Raw genomic sequence first — 18,667 nt, 5'->3', positions numbered from 1 at the left:
TTCCTTTTGAACCTCCCTCTATCAGTTTAATTTGATACCAGGCTGGTTTGTAAAGGCCTTTTACAAGGCTTTCTTTGAATTGCATCGCTGCGTTATTATGTTCTTTAGTTTAATCTTTCACTACCCTTCCTATTGTAATAGCAAAGTAAGGAAGTAAATCAATCTTTTTTTTTAATGCTTCCCACCTATATGTATATAGTATATTGTAAATACAGTCGTACTGGGTAAATTCCAGCTATCTCTCTAAAACCTGACTTACGGGATATTCACTCTACGGTCAGTATCATCCCATACTATCTGGACTCCAATGTGTTTTATCTTGATCAAGAATTATTAATAAAGTACAAGCATTATTCTATCTATATTTAATGTTGCTTGAATTGTAATATATTTAATGTTGTTTGAATTGTAATCACCAAATCACCTACTTACATTTTGCAAAATAGTCTTTGGTGTGTAAAGAAACCACTCAATGATGTTTAAATGTGATCACACAGGTCAGACAAAAACTCTCCCCTAACATGGAGAATCACCTGTTTATAGTTAAGCATGGGGCTAATCATTATTGAGTTTTATTTACTGTCTACACAGGATACGGTTCTGCTCAGAGTGTCTCTGAAGTTAAAACAAGGGCAACCAATAATCTCTTGGGAGCTGGCTTAAAACCTGATGTCTTGATTAAGCATTGAATTTATGAGTGCCATTTAGCCCTTGGAGAAAAGGTGGACTCTGCATAACCCCTACAGAGATAACAAGCATACGGCCATCCAGAAATCCCTTCAGTGAAAGCAATGCTGAAGACAAGGGTCTTGATAAAAGGTTAGGTGCCAGCCAGGATTTGTGAAAGCAGCCTAGCTGTTTTTAACCTGATGAAATGGATAGAGAGCGATTCTATTAGAGTTTATTTAAAATACTGGTAGCTAAAAGCATGGCTTTCTTTTTTCTATCTGCATTCCTACCGACTGAAATGTTAACAGTTAACTATTTGTAGTAAATATGTTCTTTTTTTACTTTTATCTTAAATTTGCCTGTTGCTAAATGCTGTTTCAGGTTAATGGGGAAATCACAGCCCAGGGGAACGGCAGTCTGTATGACAAGGCATCTGGCCAACGCTTGCAGCATTTGGAACCTTCCACGAGACTCAAAGGTACCCCAAAAATAGCAGAGCAGCTCTCTACTAATTTGAGCACTGATAAAACAGGGTATCAACTGAGAAGAAATGTTTCCCCATGGTAAGTGTAAGTCAGAGTCTCACCAACACGCAGCACAACAGCGGGGAAAGTTCCTGTAAGTTTTTAACTCCTGAACTAGACAGTCTGTTCTGTCAGATCTCAACCCAGCAAATACCAACATGCCACCTGAGATTCTCCCCGGGTCACAGGAACACACGCGACTTCCGAGCTCTCTGCCTCCAGGCACACTTCACTGCTAGGGACTGGGTGCTCCTGCCTCCTCCAGACCTTGTCCCTATACCACAAACCAACCTTCTGCCAGGTGAACACAAAATTTTGAAAGCTATTCCAAGTCCTCGTGATGGATGGTGGAGGTGAGGCTGATCACCGCGAAAAGAAAATACTCGTCTATCACAAATGGCATGGCACTCTGCGCTGCCAGCGACCTTCCTTTTTGCCTGGCTCAGATAGTTCATCTTCCACGTTCGTAACTGGAAGATTAAATGTCAACGAGAAATAAACAACTGTGACTTTTTGCTAACTGCACCTGAGGTTTTGTTACAGCTATCTTCAAACAGCATATTCAGTATCTCCACAGTAGTGGTGTACATATGCTTCCTCTAAGGAGCAGCAAGACATCACCAGGATCGCCCATGAACTACAGAGGCTGGGTGTGCAGGAATAAAGCGCTTGAGTCGAAAAGGACAGCTCTCCAGTGACCAGCAGGGACCGGTGAAGAATACTGCCTTTGAACACCCCAGATTAATCGGTCTCAAACGAGAATCGTGCTCCTGTGCGCGTGCCCCAAATACGACTTGGCACTACCACAAGCCTCACGGTAACCCCCTTGCCACATTTTACAACATGCTCAATGCATTTTTAATTTCTAAAGCAAACAGAAAAACCTCTCCATAATGCCTTCGTGACTGTTGCCATAACAGCCTAAACCCCTGCGAGACTATAACTTTGTGCATTAATTTGGGATGGCTAATGAGGTTCCAACCTTGCCTTCCCCACGCAGGGACGGCTGAGCAAGTCACAAAGCTGCCCCGAGCTCTCCTGGTTTACAGCTCGGAGCGTTAAGGTGCCAAGTGCCAGTGCTCTGCCCATTTTCAGCAGCGGAAAGTGGGGGGGCATCACAGTTCCCGGGTTCGTCAGGCTGACACCGGTTCAATGGCACACTGACAGCAGGAGGACAAGGAAAGTCAACAGCACTTCAAAGAGAAGTGAAAATAACAGACACCGTGCTGGTCGATGCTGCACAAAGTTTAAATCGCGACTCCTGAGAGCCTGAAAACCTGCTTAGAAAAGGGGAAGGCACTGGGAGCTCATCCCGTATCTGTGCAGGGAAGGACAGTCCTGAAAGGAGGAGGCCAAACGAGGGGCACCAACGCTGCTGGTAAAGCCTGCTCCTCCTGCACCAGCTGCCTCGCGCCAGGGCAGCCGAAGGAGGACGCGCGCTCCCCCCGCTCCCGAGCTGGCAGGCAGAGCAGGGGCGCCTGGCGCGCTCGGCATCCTTCCGAGCACCAAGTCACCCCTTCTTTCCTCAGCAGCAACGTGCTAGTCAACAAGGCACATCTGCCACCTATAGCCAGTTTCTGCAGCCCCTGGTGTTTTTAACTGACGAGGGGACATGAACTATTTCTGTCCTTGCAAAAACACTATCTACATCATTCTGATGCTCAGGGGAGGGATTCAGCAGGTACCAGGACCATTCTGCAGACTTTCAAGTGTTTTTAACATCTGATGCTGGAACAGATGGCATGGTAGTTATCTTGGAAGTCTGACAGAAATTCTCTCTCCTATCAGGCTCCACACTGCAATAAATTTCTTTTCTTCAAATTTTTGTCACTCTATTTCTTCTGGTCTACTTTCTTTGTAACAAATCAAGGGTTAATTACCTTTTCTCAGGAAATTTCTAGATGTAAACACGAAATGCTTTGACCTCTTTGCCATGAGTCCCTGGGACTCTTAATCAGCTGTACTTGTGGGGGATGCTGCAATATTCAAATAATTCAGTGCATTTCTTCACCAAAAAAAAAATCAAACCAAAACAACCAACCCCTGCTTATTTTTCATCAAGTTCTTTGCTGTTAGTAGTGGTTTTTATGATGAAGTCAACTGTATGAGCCTGTCATGGTGGGTGTAAAATGACAGCTCAAGGACTACTAAAACAAGTCAACTGCAACCCAATTTCTACTCCTTGGCTATTTTCTATTTTAGCTTATCTGGAATTCCAAACAAATTATCCGGTTGCTAAGCTGCACTGCTTCTGGTGCGCATTGTAAAGGAAAATTGAGAAAAGAAGCTGCTGTCCCCTGCTCAACAGGAATTGTTCTCGTTCAGTTCAAACAGATGGGGGCCACTCTGGGGCTGGGCGTAATTAACAGTTACTTCTGATTCTTTCTTGTTCCTTGTATTTATTGTAGGGTCATGTTTAGATGCTCTATTTGTGACAGCTGCAACCATTCTTGCTCAGCACAGGGAATCTCCAGGTCTGCTTTTAATCTTGCTTGACCCAGGTTAAATGTTGTGTTTCTAATCCCCTTGCTGAATGGCAGGTGCACACCTGTAACGGCTGGGAATCCAGTGCAATGATCAGGGTCCCAGTGTCTTAGGTGCCGACATCCCAGGGAAATCATGTTCCATGCTCATGAAAGAGGCAGAACTGCATTGTACAAACCCTACAGGCTTCCAATCCCTCCTCTCACAGCTCTCTACGTACAGCTATCCCTGAAAGTGCACCTGTGCAAAGAATGCCCAGCAGAGGTTTGGAAGGACTTCCAGAGTCACCGACTCTGCTTTCACAGGCAAAAAGGGAGCTTCTTACAGGCAAGTATTTCATATTTAATGCACACTTCTGCAGTTTTATGATCTCTTGTTGAGTTTAGATGCTAGTTCATTCAATAGCTCCCCTTTAATACGACTTCCAGCTGTTTGTGGCTTGATTATACCTTGAGTAATTTCTGCTTAAAAACATTTTCACAAATATGATATCTTATCTCACAGATGAAATAAACATCTGGGATTTAGTAGGTACTTTAGATATCACTTTAGATATCAACGCCCCGGTTGCTTGTCTAGTACCTCAGCAGTCATTAGATACTCCCTACAGTCAATGGGCACTCGTGCAGGATTCATCTCTTCCTAAGACTGAGTCTAAAACACATCAGGTAAATCATGTGTTGGAAGTGTCCATTTCTCTGTGTTCACTATAGAGGGATACTGAGCACCTTGCTCAGATGGAGATTTCTGCAGTGATGACATATAACGCTGGATGAGATGAATCCCATCCTCCCTGTACTACTGATAATTTTTACCCTAACGAGAAAATCCACTTGTTACTTTTACTCTAGGCAGACATAAGTGTGTGCGTCAGTGCTGTGGTGATCCCAGGTAACGAGGCAGTCAGATCTTCTGCCTTTCAACCATGTACATTAACAGTATTGCAACATATGACCAACAAATTAATGCCCATATTTGCTTCCAATATTGCATCTTATCATCTGTCCAAGTTGAGCTTTTATTTCAGCTTTTCAGAGTTACATGGATTTTATGCCTGTATATTTCAAAGTATGACAGAAGCATTATCAATACGGTATGTAAGTACACACTAGGGCAGTCCATTAAACGCCCACTCCCTTTTTTTTAAGATTATCTCTTAGTTTGTTTTTCAAGCTAATCATACACGTATTTGATTATCTCTAGCTTTCTACTACTCTTGGCCCAAGCTCACATGGGACTACAGGCAGCAGCTGATCTCATACAAACGCGAATATGAGGGATGTATGCACAGTAATTCTGTGCATCAAAAAGTGCATTCTGAATACTAACACTTGCCTTTTTCAGCTTATTTTTTTATATTCTTGCTGGGATTATGCTGCTCTCAGATGTGGCTCTAAGCAGAAGTTTACTTTCTTTTTGTGCTAAACACACAATCTGTTTTGGCATTACCGTCACTATCAAATTATGCCTCAGGGTTAGTTAAAATCAACACTTAATCATACAACACACAACTTTCTTTTCTGCCACTTTTCTTCCTGCCCCTTCTCTAGGGGCTTTCCCCCTCTCTAGGGGCTTCTCTACTTAAATAATAACTTACTCTCCCCAGCTCAAACCTACATAGCCCTCAGACATTGCTAACACTAGGGCTTTGCCATAAAAATGAATCAAATATATACATACTTATGCAGAGCAGTGACTCCCAAGCTCTTCTATGCGACGCACACCTCAGCAAGGCTTAACGTGAGGCTGTGGTGCTGCAGCGAGGGGAAGGGTCTGTCTCCCAGTGGGACCATGTAAGTGAATGCCCCAGTGACATCTGAGGACTGCTCACCACGGCCTCATGGACCACCAGTGGCCTGTGAACCTCTGGCTAAAACCCACTGATACAGAAAATCAAGAAAACTAAATGAGACCAACATACTGTCACTGTGCCACCACCCCTTGTTCACTGTTCCCTCCTCAAATCTTCCTCCTCAAGCATATTTTTGGTTGTAGTTGTATGGTAAGTCTTTGGGGACAGGGTCTAAAGGTCCTCACACAGTCTGCAGATGAGTGTTTGCTACAAGCCCCTATCTTGTTTGTTCTTAGAAAATGTCAGTTGTTACCTGCTCCAGCGGCTCAATCTGTTACAGCTCATGGTCTTAAGCTCAACCACCCATGTATTTAGCACACTGTGCTCCCAGCCCAACTGCAACACAGGCAGACAGAAAATCATCCATTGATCTCAGTTTGCAAGCATGGAGAGTGGGAGAAATTTCCCTACCCCTGGCAGTGCCACAAACAGAATCACAGAAAAAGGGACCTCTGCAGGTCTCTAGTCCAACCTTCTGCTCAAAGCAGACCTAATGTCAATGTTAGATCAGGTTTTTCAGGACACATGCAGCTTTCATATAGAAATCACATTACACATCCATTCTTAACAGATTTCAGTTATAAGATAGCTAAGGAGGCTGAGTCTTTTCTGCAGGCTCAGGTGCTGGCATGAACGCTTCATGAAGACTACCCTTCCTCTTTAGGAATTGATTTCCCCCCAGTTTGTCTTACCTACAGATTTTGTTCGTGGAATTCCTTTGCGCAGTGAAACATGGGGTTTCTCAGCTCCTGAAAGGACCCCTGAATGTGCTGCCATACCCTGGCGTTCGAAGAGTGACTGTGAAAGGAAAAAAAAAAGGAAATTTTCATTCTTGACATCTGTGAGAATGAGCTGAAAGGAAACAATACTTCATCTTAGTCCCTCTGATTCTTCTAACTCTGGATGAAGCTGGGGCTATAGCACCAAGTTAGTTTGTACATCAGACCCTGTCCCTGTAGTGCAGCACCTGGAAGCAGGCTCTTAGACAACCTAACAGAGGGAAGGAAGCCTTCCCTGGGAACGAGTACTGACTCCACAGTTTACCATAATCCCGTTCCTCACTCCTACCTTTAAAAATCTTTCTTCAATGCTTCTCCATCCAGAATGTCTTCAGAATTTGTGACATTAGCCCTTTAAAGGATAAACCCTTCCTCCTCCTCTCCTGCTTGCCTGCTTCCTTCCCCTTGCTGGTTCCTGAGCACTTTGTCACCATGGTGTGCTAATACATAGGACCTCTCTGGATTTCAGACTGCTCCATCAAGGACTGATGGCAGTGAATCCAGACACAGCAGCCTTCCTTGTGCGCAAAGGTTTCAGACAGGCCAATCCCTGCTCAGAATCATCTTGTTCCATTTTATCTCCTGTTCCAGAAGCTGCCTCCCACTGCCTGCAGCGTGCTTTCAGAATTCAGACTAACCTGGAGCTTGCGTCCTCACTCCTACTCCATCCCTGTTTCCCTTCGCAGACGACATTTTTCTCTTTTATGATGCCGCCTAATATCCAGGTTCACATCCTGAAAATCTCAGCCAGACTACGCTCTCCGACTAAGCTCTCCACCCTTTTTCAAATATATTCTTATATCCTTCCTGTCCTCAACCTCATATTTGCGAGAAAGTGCCCAAAGGCCTGGGTCAGCTCCTCCACCACCTGTCTGGGCCCCTGCTCTCCCTGCATCTCTACCTTCACCCAGACTCTGTTTTCCACTCCACCTCGTGAAACCACTTCCTAATCCAAGTCTTTTGCTGCCTGCATTCAGCACACGACCCAGTACTTTGTGCCCTTGCACCAGTCCCTTCCCTCTCCCACCACAAGCCCTCCTGTCTCACACTGATTTCTGCTGGCGTGATGCGCCGGCTTGTTGGTCGCTGCTTCACAGTGGCTGCCCTAGAATCTGCTTCGACAATGTCTGCTCTCAGCGAGGGCTCAGCTGCTGCCAAAATCTCATCCAGTTTCTCTGAAAATCCAAACAAAAGCAAACCGGTTAGCAAGGGCCATTGTACCACGGCAGATCCCCTAGGACAAGCCCATCCTCATTTGTGTGGTTAAGTAGAGAGCAAATTTCCACTTTTGGAGAATGGTTCATAGGCCTGTCGAAAACGGAATTTGAGAAAGCTGCCATTCAGTCTTCTCCTCCCCAACCAGCCCTGCAAACAAAGATTTCTTAAGCACTCATAGAACAGCCCACCCGTCCACTACGAGAAACCAAGCACCGACCTCGCACAGACGAGGGGACTCCAGCTGTGAGCACAGCACAGCACAAACAGTGCTGCACTGCTGCGCTCTCCCATCCCTGCTGCATCTGTGCAGCTGAGGGAACTTTTACCGTTTTAGCTAATGTCTGAGTACTGACTTGCCAACACTCAAGTTTGGGAGTTTGCTTCCAGCTGCAGGGTTTTGAGGCAGCCTATTTGTTTAGCTTAAAAGAGCAAACTTTTGCCCATATATATATATTTTTGCTATTCAGATTGAGATCGAATGTCCCCTAACTGGGTTAATGGGGGGAGGGGGGCAGAGCAACTCCAGATAACGGGAAAACCCAGATGTCACAGGGAACATAAGCTATGTAGAACATCACAGAAGAGAACTGCTCGAGCAACTCTATGGGAGTCGGTCAGGGTCCAGCAGCAGCCAGTAGCAAACTGGGATGTTTCCTCCCTGAGGGCACTAATAGGCCTTAATGGCCCTGACCAGACTCCCCTGGGGCCTCCAAGCACACGCCCTACCCAAGGGCCCAGGAGTACCTGTCTGCAGTGCTATCACAGCCGTGCCTGTGCCTGGCCACCGACCCGCTGATCGGGCCCCAACCCCTGCATCAGCTTCCTGCTTTGACCTTGGCCTTGCCTTGTCACTGTGGACCTGCCTGGCAGTCACCGGGCTGTGCCTGACCCTCATCACCCTCCCCAGACCATATCCTGACCCACTTCACGGCTGACCTCGGACCTTCCCCATCACTACAAACTCGCTTGATGATCTCGACTCCTGTTGAACTTGACTACCACCCAGGTCTGCCCTGCCCCACTTGCACAGACACTGTGGGGCCGGTGCAGCCCCTTGCCTGTTGGCCTTCTCATGCTTGGTCCTGGCTCCCTGTCCTTCAAGAGCAGCTGGCTCTCGCTGCTCCCTAATACCTGCAGAGCAACCCTGTTCTGCATTTCTTTCATACCGCTCACTGCCCGGAGGGCTTGCTCGCTTGGACAGAGCTGCTGGCTGCTATGGGGATTTTCTGTCTGGGGTGGTAAATCCTCCTGAAACTCAGGACGCTGGAAAGCGCAGTACTGAGACACTGGCTACCACAACCACTGACCCTTCCCGAGCTCCCTCGGCACGGAGCTAGACAGGGTCCAGCACAGAGCCAAGCTAACAGAGCCTGCCGGGCTGGTGCTCAGCTTATGTAGGGTCTGTTCGGGCATGGCTGCCCCTGCTGCTGTGGGAACCACGTGCAGTGTTAGTCCTGGAAGGTGAAAAGCTCTGCCTGAGTTCAGGTGGAGGCGTGTGAATGTCTGGTCTCCATCCAGCCTGGCTGTTGAACTTGGGACTGTGAAACGTCACCAGTGTGGTGTGGTGAACTGCTGATCCTAGTGACCCAAGTGACCTGCAGAGCTATGAGCATCACATCTGTAACCCTACAAAACCCTGCTGGGGCCTGATGTAACTCACTGGCCAGCTTCTGCACCTGTGTGCATTCTGGTCACAGGAGCCGTCTGCTCAGTATTTGTGAGACAGCATTTCTGAGTCATAAAAATTAAAACCAAGCCCCAAACATTTCAAAACACTTCAGAAGTCCAGTCTGAGGAGGAGTGAGCCCAGTGCAAGCAACATCTGGCAAATGGTCTTTCCCAAGGGGACTGCACACGACCTCTGGAGCCAACACCATGGTGAGACTAGGGACCTGTGCATATTCCAAGGAAACAGCTCAGGTCAGCTCCTGAATTTTCTTGGCACAGAAACCTTCAGGCCTTCATAGCAGACCTCCTGATGTGGTCATGCACCACCTTTTCTCCGGGAGATTTCACAATTTGTCCTCACTGCTAGGTGGGACTTGCACGGTGCAGTTACCACACCAGGCTCAGGATCGTTCAGCTTGCACAAATGGGAGCTGGCTCAGTCCTTATTGCTAAACACAGCTAAACAAGCCTGTGAGCCTATAACAGCAAGACCTCAAAAGAGGACTGGCCATAGGCTGATTTTTAGAAAAGAGCATTTACTGGAAATGTGCCTCCCGGGTGTCTCTGAAAGTTGCCCTGGGCAGCGCTGTAGTTACGTTCCGTTTCGGGACCCCTGTGTTGTGAGAGAAATAACAGTAACGTCTTAGCCCTCTCACTCTACTTCGGCCTCTGGTTTTATTCGACCTGCAATCTCCTAGCACCACTAAAGTGCAGGGAAACAAATCGTCACTAACTGCACTTTGAGCCTGTCGTGCCTTTGCAGGAGGCAGAAAAGCACTCGAGTGTATCCTGTGTCCCTTCACACTGCCGGCGGTGGGAGACGAGGCAGTGCTGGATGTGCCCTGAAAACCAGGGCTCTCCAAGGATGCTCCATCCTAGTTCTGGCTGTCCAAAGCCACAAGAGCTCTCCACCACGCACCTGCCGACAGCCACCTTCAATGTCAAGACATCCCTAGTGATCTCCTACTGATCCCTCTGATGCAGATGGCTTCTGCTCTACCCCTGTGTCTGAGAGGTCGTTCAGAGACCTTCTGTTTGTAAGCCCTGCTGGGCTTCTTCACTACTTTATCATCCTTAGGGTGAAAGAGTTAGTCCCTCCTATTTCCTCAGGCAGAAATAGAGTTTTGTTTCTGGAAAGATGAGAACTGGGGTAACAGCTCCAGGCTCCCTCCCCTCCACCCTGTGTTCACGTTAGAGAAATGCAGTGCAGTGTGTTGGGATGGGACGAGCCTTCCTGTTCTACTCAGGATTTTCCATTAGTGGCTCTCAGCTCTGGCAAGTACATCCTGTCTTTGTAGTGTCCCTTAGTCACTGTCCCTGCGTGGTGCAGTTGTCGTATACACAGTCATACTCGATCCAGCTTTACCCCCGCTAGCTTGGGCACTGCTAACGGGGCCTTCATAGCGGATGGCCCTCTCCACCCGGAGCCAGGACAACTGGTAGTCAAACCGGCTCTCCTCCCGGGTACCCAGGTACGCCCTCGGAACTGCCATCAAACCCTGACCGAAGAGCAGGATGTCCTCAGGTTATTCCTCAGCGCGGGACTGCTGGGAGAAGCAGGACATCCTGCACAAAGGCAGAAGCAGAGGCAGCACTTGCGTTTCTGAACACGGCAGAGCGTGTGGCTGCTACTTCATCTGACTGAATTCCAGTCTTGATCCAGGGGCTGAAGGAGACTGTACTTTAAGATCCCATAAAACATTCCTGTACAAGGTATATATTCACTGAGGAGCAAACACAAAGCAGTGTAACATCCTGGGGAAATCAGACCTTGACATTCACTGTGCCTGGGCTGACAAACGAGAATCCCTGTCTGTGCACGATGTGACCCCACAGGGTTTTGCCTCTTTGATGGCCTCTGCTAGAGCTGTGCGTGGTGACTGCTCCCTGCCGCTGCTGCACTGGGAGCGGAGGTCAGCCCTGCACACCTCTGCCATTACTCAGGACTTTCTTTAGACTAAGCTTGTTGATGACAACCAGGGGATGGGAACCTGGGGCCAATTCCTTGTGATGCATCATGACCTTTCTCTGGGGAGGACTGGGATGCTCTCTGGGTGTTTGACATGGAAGGGATGAGTCCCAGGATATGCAGTTTCACTCACCCCCTTTTCTTCTCCGCATGGAGGCTTGGAATCAAGAAACAAAACACACAACATGAATGGCATGCACAGTTCCTGCTTTCATTCCCAGCCTTATCCTCGCTATCTGCCTCTTTGCTTCTTCCCCACTCTGTCCTGCCTCCCAGCATGCCGGCAGGATCAGGCTCTCAGAGCGCAGGACACGTCGCTCCCTGCAGTTCCCCACAGTGCAGCTCTCCGGATTCAGGGTCAGGCAGCGCTTGGTCCTGGCCTCAGGCCTGCTTCTCAGATGTGACCGGGCAGCACCATGTGCAGCCTCCTTAGCTCTGCTACCACAAATGCGTGTTCTGGTGCTGTGCTCCGGCGTGACCTGACACAGGCCAGGCCGGTTCCCCCCTGCCCTGCGACTGCACGGTGGGAACGAGATCTGCGCTGACCCCAACACTCCTTTTCACTCAGACTAGCGAAAGAGAACGATGATCAGGAAAGGTGTGATACCAGAAGGAAGCAAGATCGTGAAGAGGCCTGGATGGCATTTAATGCTTGAATTGTGGAGAAATCCTTCAAAAAGCTTTCAATCCCTCCCTGCTCACTGAGCAGAGTCAGCAGTCTCACATACAAGTCTCCCAACGACAGTCTCCGGTCGGAAGTCAGGACTGGGGGACAGGAGTACTTCATTAGCAGCTCACTAGGAATCTGCTTTTCTAGGAGCCTTGGTACAACATGCAGCCTAGGAAATGTTAAGATAGTACCCTGGGCACAAGAGATGTACTACAAGCTGCCAGAGAGGGACAGGCTGACACCTCTCTTCAGGGAGAAAGAGGCAGGGACCAGCCAATAAAATCCCTTTTACGCTGTTGCAGGTAGAAATGCCCTTTCACTAATACCATCTTCTCCTCAGAAAAGGAGATGGGAGGCAGACTGAGCTCTAAATCTGCATAGCACTGAGCTGCGGGGATGCCGACCTGCACTAAAACCCTCCTTTGCAGTACAGGCAGGAAAGGATCAACCAGGAAGAGACAAAGTGGAAGAACAGTCCTCCATTTTCCCTACACCCTCTCCCTGGAGATACGTGATGGGACTGGCTATAAAACACTCCCTGTTCCACATGGTATGAAGCAGAGACTACTCTAAAACTTCCTGGAAAACACGGGGACTCAGAGCAATCTGTCTAAATCCCTCTCCTGGGAGATGTGGGGCAGATGCTTGCCCCGAGTCCCTCTCAAGATAGACGGGAAGCAGAATCTAGATACAAAATTCTTAGGGAGACCTGGAGGACTCATCTTTAATATATTCTCTGGCAGAGATATTCCTTCGCTTTTCGTGACTTCCCTCTCCACGAGTTTGCACCCGTCCCCCTCACGCCCGACAGCTGTGCTTGTCAAAACACATGCAAATTGTGCAGCGCTCCCGCACGCCCGTGCAGGCTGCAGCTTCCGAGGCGCAGGCTGTCCCGTGGCGATGGCCCCTGCTCCACCCGCACACTTGGGCAGTTCTTGCCAGGCGAAGCGCCCAGGTCTGTGTGTGTCTCTGCAAAGGCATGCACGTGACGCGTGCCAGTCTTCCACTCGGGCCTGGCATTCGGCAAAGATGGGCACATGCAGCTAAGGAAAATGCTCTCACGAAAAGCAACATGCTGCCTATCAGTGCAAGCAGACATTTATCATGCTGACTAGAAACCGTTTTCAGTACCAGTAACTGAGAGTAAAAATACGAACTGTGGTGCCTGCGCAGTATCTGCGCAAAGGGAAGAAGAAGAAAGTAGAAGAAACTGGCTAGTCTAAATCCTCTCCTAATGGCTACCACCAAACACAGCACTTCTTCAGGCTCACTGACAAAGGGTCTGGAAAAGCGGGGCACAGGCTAGGGTGAAAAACAGGGCAGTGCACTCAGCATAAAATACATTACTTGATGCACTAAGATTTCTCTCTCCAAGCCGTGTTTGAGAGCATGAGCCTTAAACCTCAAGGTCTACTTCTTTCAGGAGAACCTTGCAAAGCCTGGACAAGCAAGTATTAGGGTGACAGAGACACTGACTAAAAACAAAGAGCGCAAGGGTCAAGCCACAGCCCAGCAGGGCAGAGTGGAGTGAGAAAGGTCACGGACTTTATTTTAATGCCCTAAAAAGGAGGAGAGTGGTGGGGTCAACTGCCTCGACTCCTGTCTCTGAGGTGGTCTCTCGAGCAGGACAGGACTCTGCCACACACAGCGTTTCTGCCATGGCAAGCCACCACATCTGTACGCGTTACCACGTTTTCACGCAGCAAAGATATAAATACGAATAGCACAAGCAAGAGCCAGGACAGTAGGCAGTGCTGAGAAAGGTTCCTTCTTTAGCTCTACCAGTGCTCTAATTCTAGTCTTCTGGCATATCTGATTCCAGCCACGTGTCAGCCCTAAGCAGCCCATCTCAGCAGAGCCAAATACATATGCACCAGAATTGCAAGCCAGAGTTTGACTGTCCTAACGGGGTGCTCAAAAAACAAAGGGCAAGGAGGTCCCTCGTGCACCTTCTGGTGCCAGAACTTCAGACGACCACCGTGCGGTCACCTAGCCAACCAGCCTCCCTGAACCGCACAGCCGAGCTGGCACGTTACGCCTCCACGGAGGCACCTTCTCAGCTGCCCTCTGGCCTTGGTAGTGCACAGGACACGGCCTGCTTCAAAATGTGCATTAATTCTACGCACGAGAAACAACCCGCAGCAAGAAGGCGGTGGGAACACCACCACCCCTACGGCCCTGAGCAGGTCCGAGGCCATCCAGGAGCTCTGCGGGGAGACCAGAGCCTGGGAAGCGTGTGGGCTCGACAAGGTTGCTAGAATATGCAGAGTGAGGGCTTCTTCCCGGGATATCTGAGAGCGAGGACAGAGGGAGGGGGCGGAGAGGCTTTGGGAGAAGACAGGAACATGTAGATGCGAGCTGGGATACCAAAGCATCTGGAAATGTGGGCAGGCTCTGTAGTGGCGGCAGAACGCGTGAGTGTGTGTGCATATGCACGCGTGTGTAAGGGGGGGCGGGGGGGGAGTCCAGGGGGATGCCGGCTTATCTGGCAGCGTGTGGTATCTGCCGAGAGGCAGAGGAAAATAAAAACAACGGGCTGATAGGGCTGCGAGAGGGGCAGGGCGCCGGGAGAACGCAGGCACGGGGACACCAGCCCTCCCGCAAGCAGACACAGAGGCACCCAGCTCCCCCCTGCCCGGTCTGCCTCTCCGAGGAGGTGGCAACGAAAAGGTGGATTGACTCTGCCATGATCTGCTCCCCGAGCCTGCACTGCTGACAGCGACTCTCAGCCCCCTGCACCCCCCGCACGGCTAAGCACGACAGAAACTTCAGCGCAGAAGGCACGAACATCACCTTGAGCTCATACTCATGCACGCCTTAGGAAAACGAAGGCTGAGGGTGCTGTTTGCTCTCAGCACGGCCCACGCATGCTCACCATGCACCGCTGCATGCACGCACGTGCCCCGGGCTGCTGGCTTACCGAGTTCCTCCAGCTCAGCCGTCATGGACTTGGAACGCAGAGTCAGGGTGGTGCTGGGAGCTCTCTTGGGAGGCGGCGGAGCTGAAAGGAAGAGAGACGGCATTTTGCATTTCTTGTCCAGGAACTTACGAGGAGTGGCCAGATGTAGATGCCACTTCTTCTCCACAGCCTGGATCTCCTCGTACTCGCGGGATGAGGAGTCGCACTGCTGCAGGATCTTATTGAGGCTGCGTGTAGAAGCAAACTTCTTCATCGTCTCGGTAGCTCGGTCCCAGGGCATGGGGCAGGCCCCCGGCGCAGAAGGGCTGGCGGCTCCTACAAGGAAGTGCACACGGCCCAGGGTCCCACAGCCCTCAGCAAACGAGAGTCCAAATCATGCCCCTGCGCTGCTCATGCCCCCCCGCAGCTACAGGAGACGCTACGGCTGTGAAAGCCGCTTTCTCAAATTAAATCTGTCCCAGGCAGCTGGCTGCCTGCCTGTGGGACTCAGCAAACAGCTCTGATGGCTGCTTCCCCTCCGCACATGCCATGGGTGGAGGGTAGGAGGGAGAAACAAGTCCAGGAGGTCTGACTTCAGTCTCTCATTCCCGCCTCGCAGCGCAGTGCAGCCCTCAGTGAAACAGCCACCCACCCTCGTCTCTCTCGATTCAGTCTGTATCCAGGGCTGGACGAGGCTCCCGGGGCCCTAGCGAAGCTCTGGAGCTGGAAGCCTCCGCGCCAGGCAGCCGGGACGCATGGCCGGCAGAGCGAGCCCCGCGCCACGGGGCAGCGGCGCTACGGGGCAGGGGGGGCCGGGGGGGCTCCCTGGCCAGGCCCGCCGCCGGTGCTGCCGCGGAGCCGATCCATGCCATGAGCTGGCGGGAGCGGGGACGGGTGGAAGGCTCTTCCTCTTCACTTCGGGTGCCTCCTCCTCGCCTGCGCGGCTCTAACAATACAGGATTCAACGCTCCGGCGTTGCCAAGGGAACCAGCGCTCGGCTTGTGCTGGAGCCGCCCGCATCAGAGACCCCGGCAGGGGCGGATGCAGGCGGAAAGCGCCAGTCCCGCACGGGCCTCCATCACCGGCGGCAGAAAAGGCGAGCCCAGGCTCGGGGGCTCGGGGGGCCCGGCCCCCGCGGCGGCGGTCCCGGCCGGGGGCAGCCCGCTCGGCGCCCGGGGCTCTGCTCCGCGCGGGAAGAGCCGCCGTCCAGGTCCTGGGGCCAAGCGGCCGCAGCCAGAGGCAGGAGCTCCGCCGCGGCCAGCTACGGGCGGCTGCTCCTCGCAGGGGCACGGAGGGCTGAAAGCACCGGGAGAAGCGGAGAGCGGCACCCACAGCGATCGCGGCACCGATTCCCGAGCCTCAGCCTTTCCCACGACTCCTGCTCTTGTGCAGCGACAATATAATTGCAGCTCTTGGTGTCAGCACGCAGCGCCGTCTCCCTCCCCCTCTCCGCGCGTGGTGCTTTCGGAGCGCCTCCATCTCCATGGCTCAGCGCCTGGCTCCCGGCCACGCTCCTCGGGACGACGCTCCTGCCCCGCCGCCCCTCCTGCCGCGGCCGGCTGCCCCAGATGTGCCCCTGCCCTGCACAGCTGGCTGCTCTCAGGATGTCCCCTTACCCTCCACAGCCAGCTGCCCCAGATGTGCCCTGCCCTGCACAGCTGGGTACGCTTGGGATGTCCCCTTACCCTCCACAGCCGGCTGCCCCAGATGTGCCCTGCCCTGCACAGCTGGGTACGCTTGGGATGTCCCCTTGCCCACCACAGCCGCTGCCCCTAGATGTGTCCCTGCCCTCACCATCATCTGCAGCTGGCTGCCCCCAGATGTGCCCCTGCCCTGCACAGAGCGAGTCTTGGGATGTGCCTTCACCCTGCACAGCTGGCTGCCCCCAGATGTGCCCCTGCCCTGCACAGAGCGAGTCTTGGGATGTGCCTTTACCCTCCACAGCTGGCTGCCCCCAGATGTGCCCCTGCCCTGCACAGAGCGAGTCTTGGGATGTGCCTTCACCCTGCACAGCTGGCTGCCCCCAGATGTGCCCCTGCCCTGCACAGAGCTAGTCCTGGGATGTGCCTTCACCCTGCACAGCTGGCTGCCCCCAGATGTGCCCCCGCCCTGCATAGCTGGCTGCCCTCGGGGTACGCCCTTAGCCTGCACAGCTAGCTGTGCTTGGGAGATGACCCTGCCCTCCACAGCTGGCTGCCCCCAGATGTGCCTGGGGGACCCTGACGCCCCCCACAACACCAACCCCCCCGCCCTGGGAAGTACTCCTCACTCCCAGAGTCCCCCTGGGATCATTCACCACCCCGACACCCCTACACTCTCAGGGGGCCAGTTCTCCACCGTGACACCTCCCGAACCTCCGCGGGTGCTGCTCTCCTCCGTGACACTCCCACACCCCCACGGGGGCAGTTTTCCACCACAGTACGTCCTGCACCCCTGAGGGACAGCCCTCCACAATGAACCCCCCCCTGCACCCCTGCGGGACAGCCCTCCACCCCGACCCCCCCGCACCCCTGCGGGACAGCCCTCCACCCCGACCCCCCCCGCACCCCTGCGGGACAGCCCTCCACCCCGACCCCCCCGCACCCCTGCGGGACAGCCCTCCACCCCGACCCCCCCGCACCCCTGCGGGACAGCCCTCCACAATGACCCCCCCGCACCCCTGCGGGACAGCCCTCCACCCCGACCCCCCCGCACCCCTGCGGGACAGCCCTCCACCATAACCCCCCCGCACCCCTGCGGGACAGCCCTCCACCATAACCCCCCCTGCACCCCTGCGGGACAGCCCTCCACCATAACCCCCCCTGCACCCCTGCGGGACAGCCCTCCACCATAACCCCCCCGCACCCCTGCGGGACAGCCCTCCACCATAACCCCCCCTGCACCCCTGCGGGACAGCCCTCCACCATAACCCCCCCGCACCCCTGCGGGACAGCCCTCCACCATAACCCCCCCTGCACCCCTGCGGGACAGCCCTCCACCCCGACCCCCCCGCACCCCTGCGGGACAGCCCTCCACAATGACCCCCCCGCACCCCTGCGGGACAGCCCTCCACCCTGACCCCCCCGCACCCCTGCGGGACAGCCCTCCACCCCGACCCCCCTGCACCCCTGCGGGACAGCCCTCCACCATAACCCCCCCGCACCCCTGCGGGACAGCCCTCCACCCCGACCCCCCCGCACCCCTGCGGGACAGCCCTCCACCATAACCCCCCCCCAAGACCCCCAGCAGGAGCATTCTCCATCGTAACTGCCCCCTTCCCTCGAGAGGAGCCGTTTTCCGCCCTGGCACCCCCCAAGGCCGGCAGGAGCAGTTCTCCACCACGACATCCCCCTACACGCGGCAGGAGCAGCTCGCCACCGTGACGCCCCCCTTCTCCCGACAGCAGCAGTTTCCCACCACGGCAGCCCCTCACCCCCAGAGGGGCAGCTCTCCACCAGGACATTCCCCGTAGCTGCAGCAGGAGCAGCTCTCCATCGTGATGCCCCCCTACTCCCGACAACAGCAATCTTCCACCACGACAACTACTCAAGCTCAGCAAGGGCAGTTCTCCACCGTGACACCCCCCAGGCTCTCAGCAGGAGCAGTTCTCTATCATGACTCCCTTTACCCCCCAAAACAGCAATTTTCACCCATGACAGCCCCTCACCCCCAGCCGGGGCAGCTCTCCACCATGACATCCCCCAAAGCAGAGGGGGCCTCTGCTCCCCGAAGCCCATCTGCCCCCCAGCACAGACTGCCTGCCGGCCGTATGGGTCCTCTCCTAGACTGCAGGAGCCAGGAGCAACTCCGCTCCTGGGAGGAGCCAGCTCCGGGCTTCACTGAGAGCAAACACCAGCAGCGTGAGAGCAGAGCTCTTGGTGCCCTGTGGCCTGGTGCTGAAAGGGACTTGCGGGAGCCTTGGCGGGAGGCTGGGCCGGCAGCCCTTGACTGTGCCC

At 53.1% G+C, this 18,667-nt stretch overlaps 1 protein-coding gene across 2 annotated transcripts in view; it reads right to left on the bottom strand.

Annotated features, from left to right (window-relative positions):
• Positions 1–18,667, bottom strand: part of SHANK3 (SH3 and multiple ankyrin repeat domains 3) — a 368,629-nt gene that overhangs the window by 40,083 nt on the left and 309,879 nt on the right. Inside the window, exons 17-20 of one of the 2 annotated variants that reach the window (XM_064498806.1) lie at positions 14,754–14,834; positions 11,297–11,320; positions 7,356–7,483; positions 6,222–6,327 (exon numbers count right to left, since the gene is read on the bottom strand). In XM_064498806.1, coding sequence (XP_064354876.1) covers positions 6,222–6,327; positions 7,356–7,483; positions 11,297–11,320; positions 14,754–14,834 — 339 coding nt within the window. The remainder of the gene's footprint in view (positions 1–6,221; positions 6,328–7,355; positions 7,484–11,296; positions 11,321–14,753; positions 14,835–18,667) is intronic. The other variant, XM_064498868.1, reaches the window with a different exon arrangement.

Source organism: Dromaius novaehollandiae, chromosome 1 (assembly GCF_036370855.1).
Source record: "Dromaius novaehollandiae isolate bDroNov1 chromosome 1, bDroNov1.hap1, whole genome shotgun sequence".
NCBI lineage: Eukaryota > Metazoa > Chordata > Aves > Casuariiformes > Dromaiidae > Dromaius > Dromaius novaehollandiae.
This window is presented reverse-complemented; position numbering and strand designations above follow the sequence as displayed.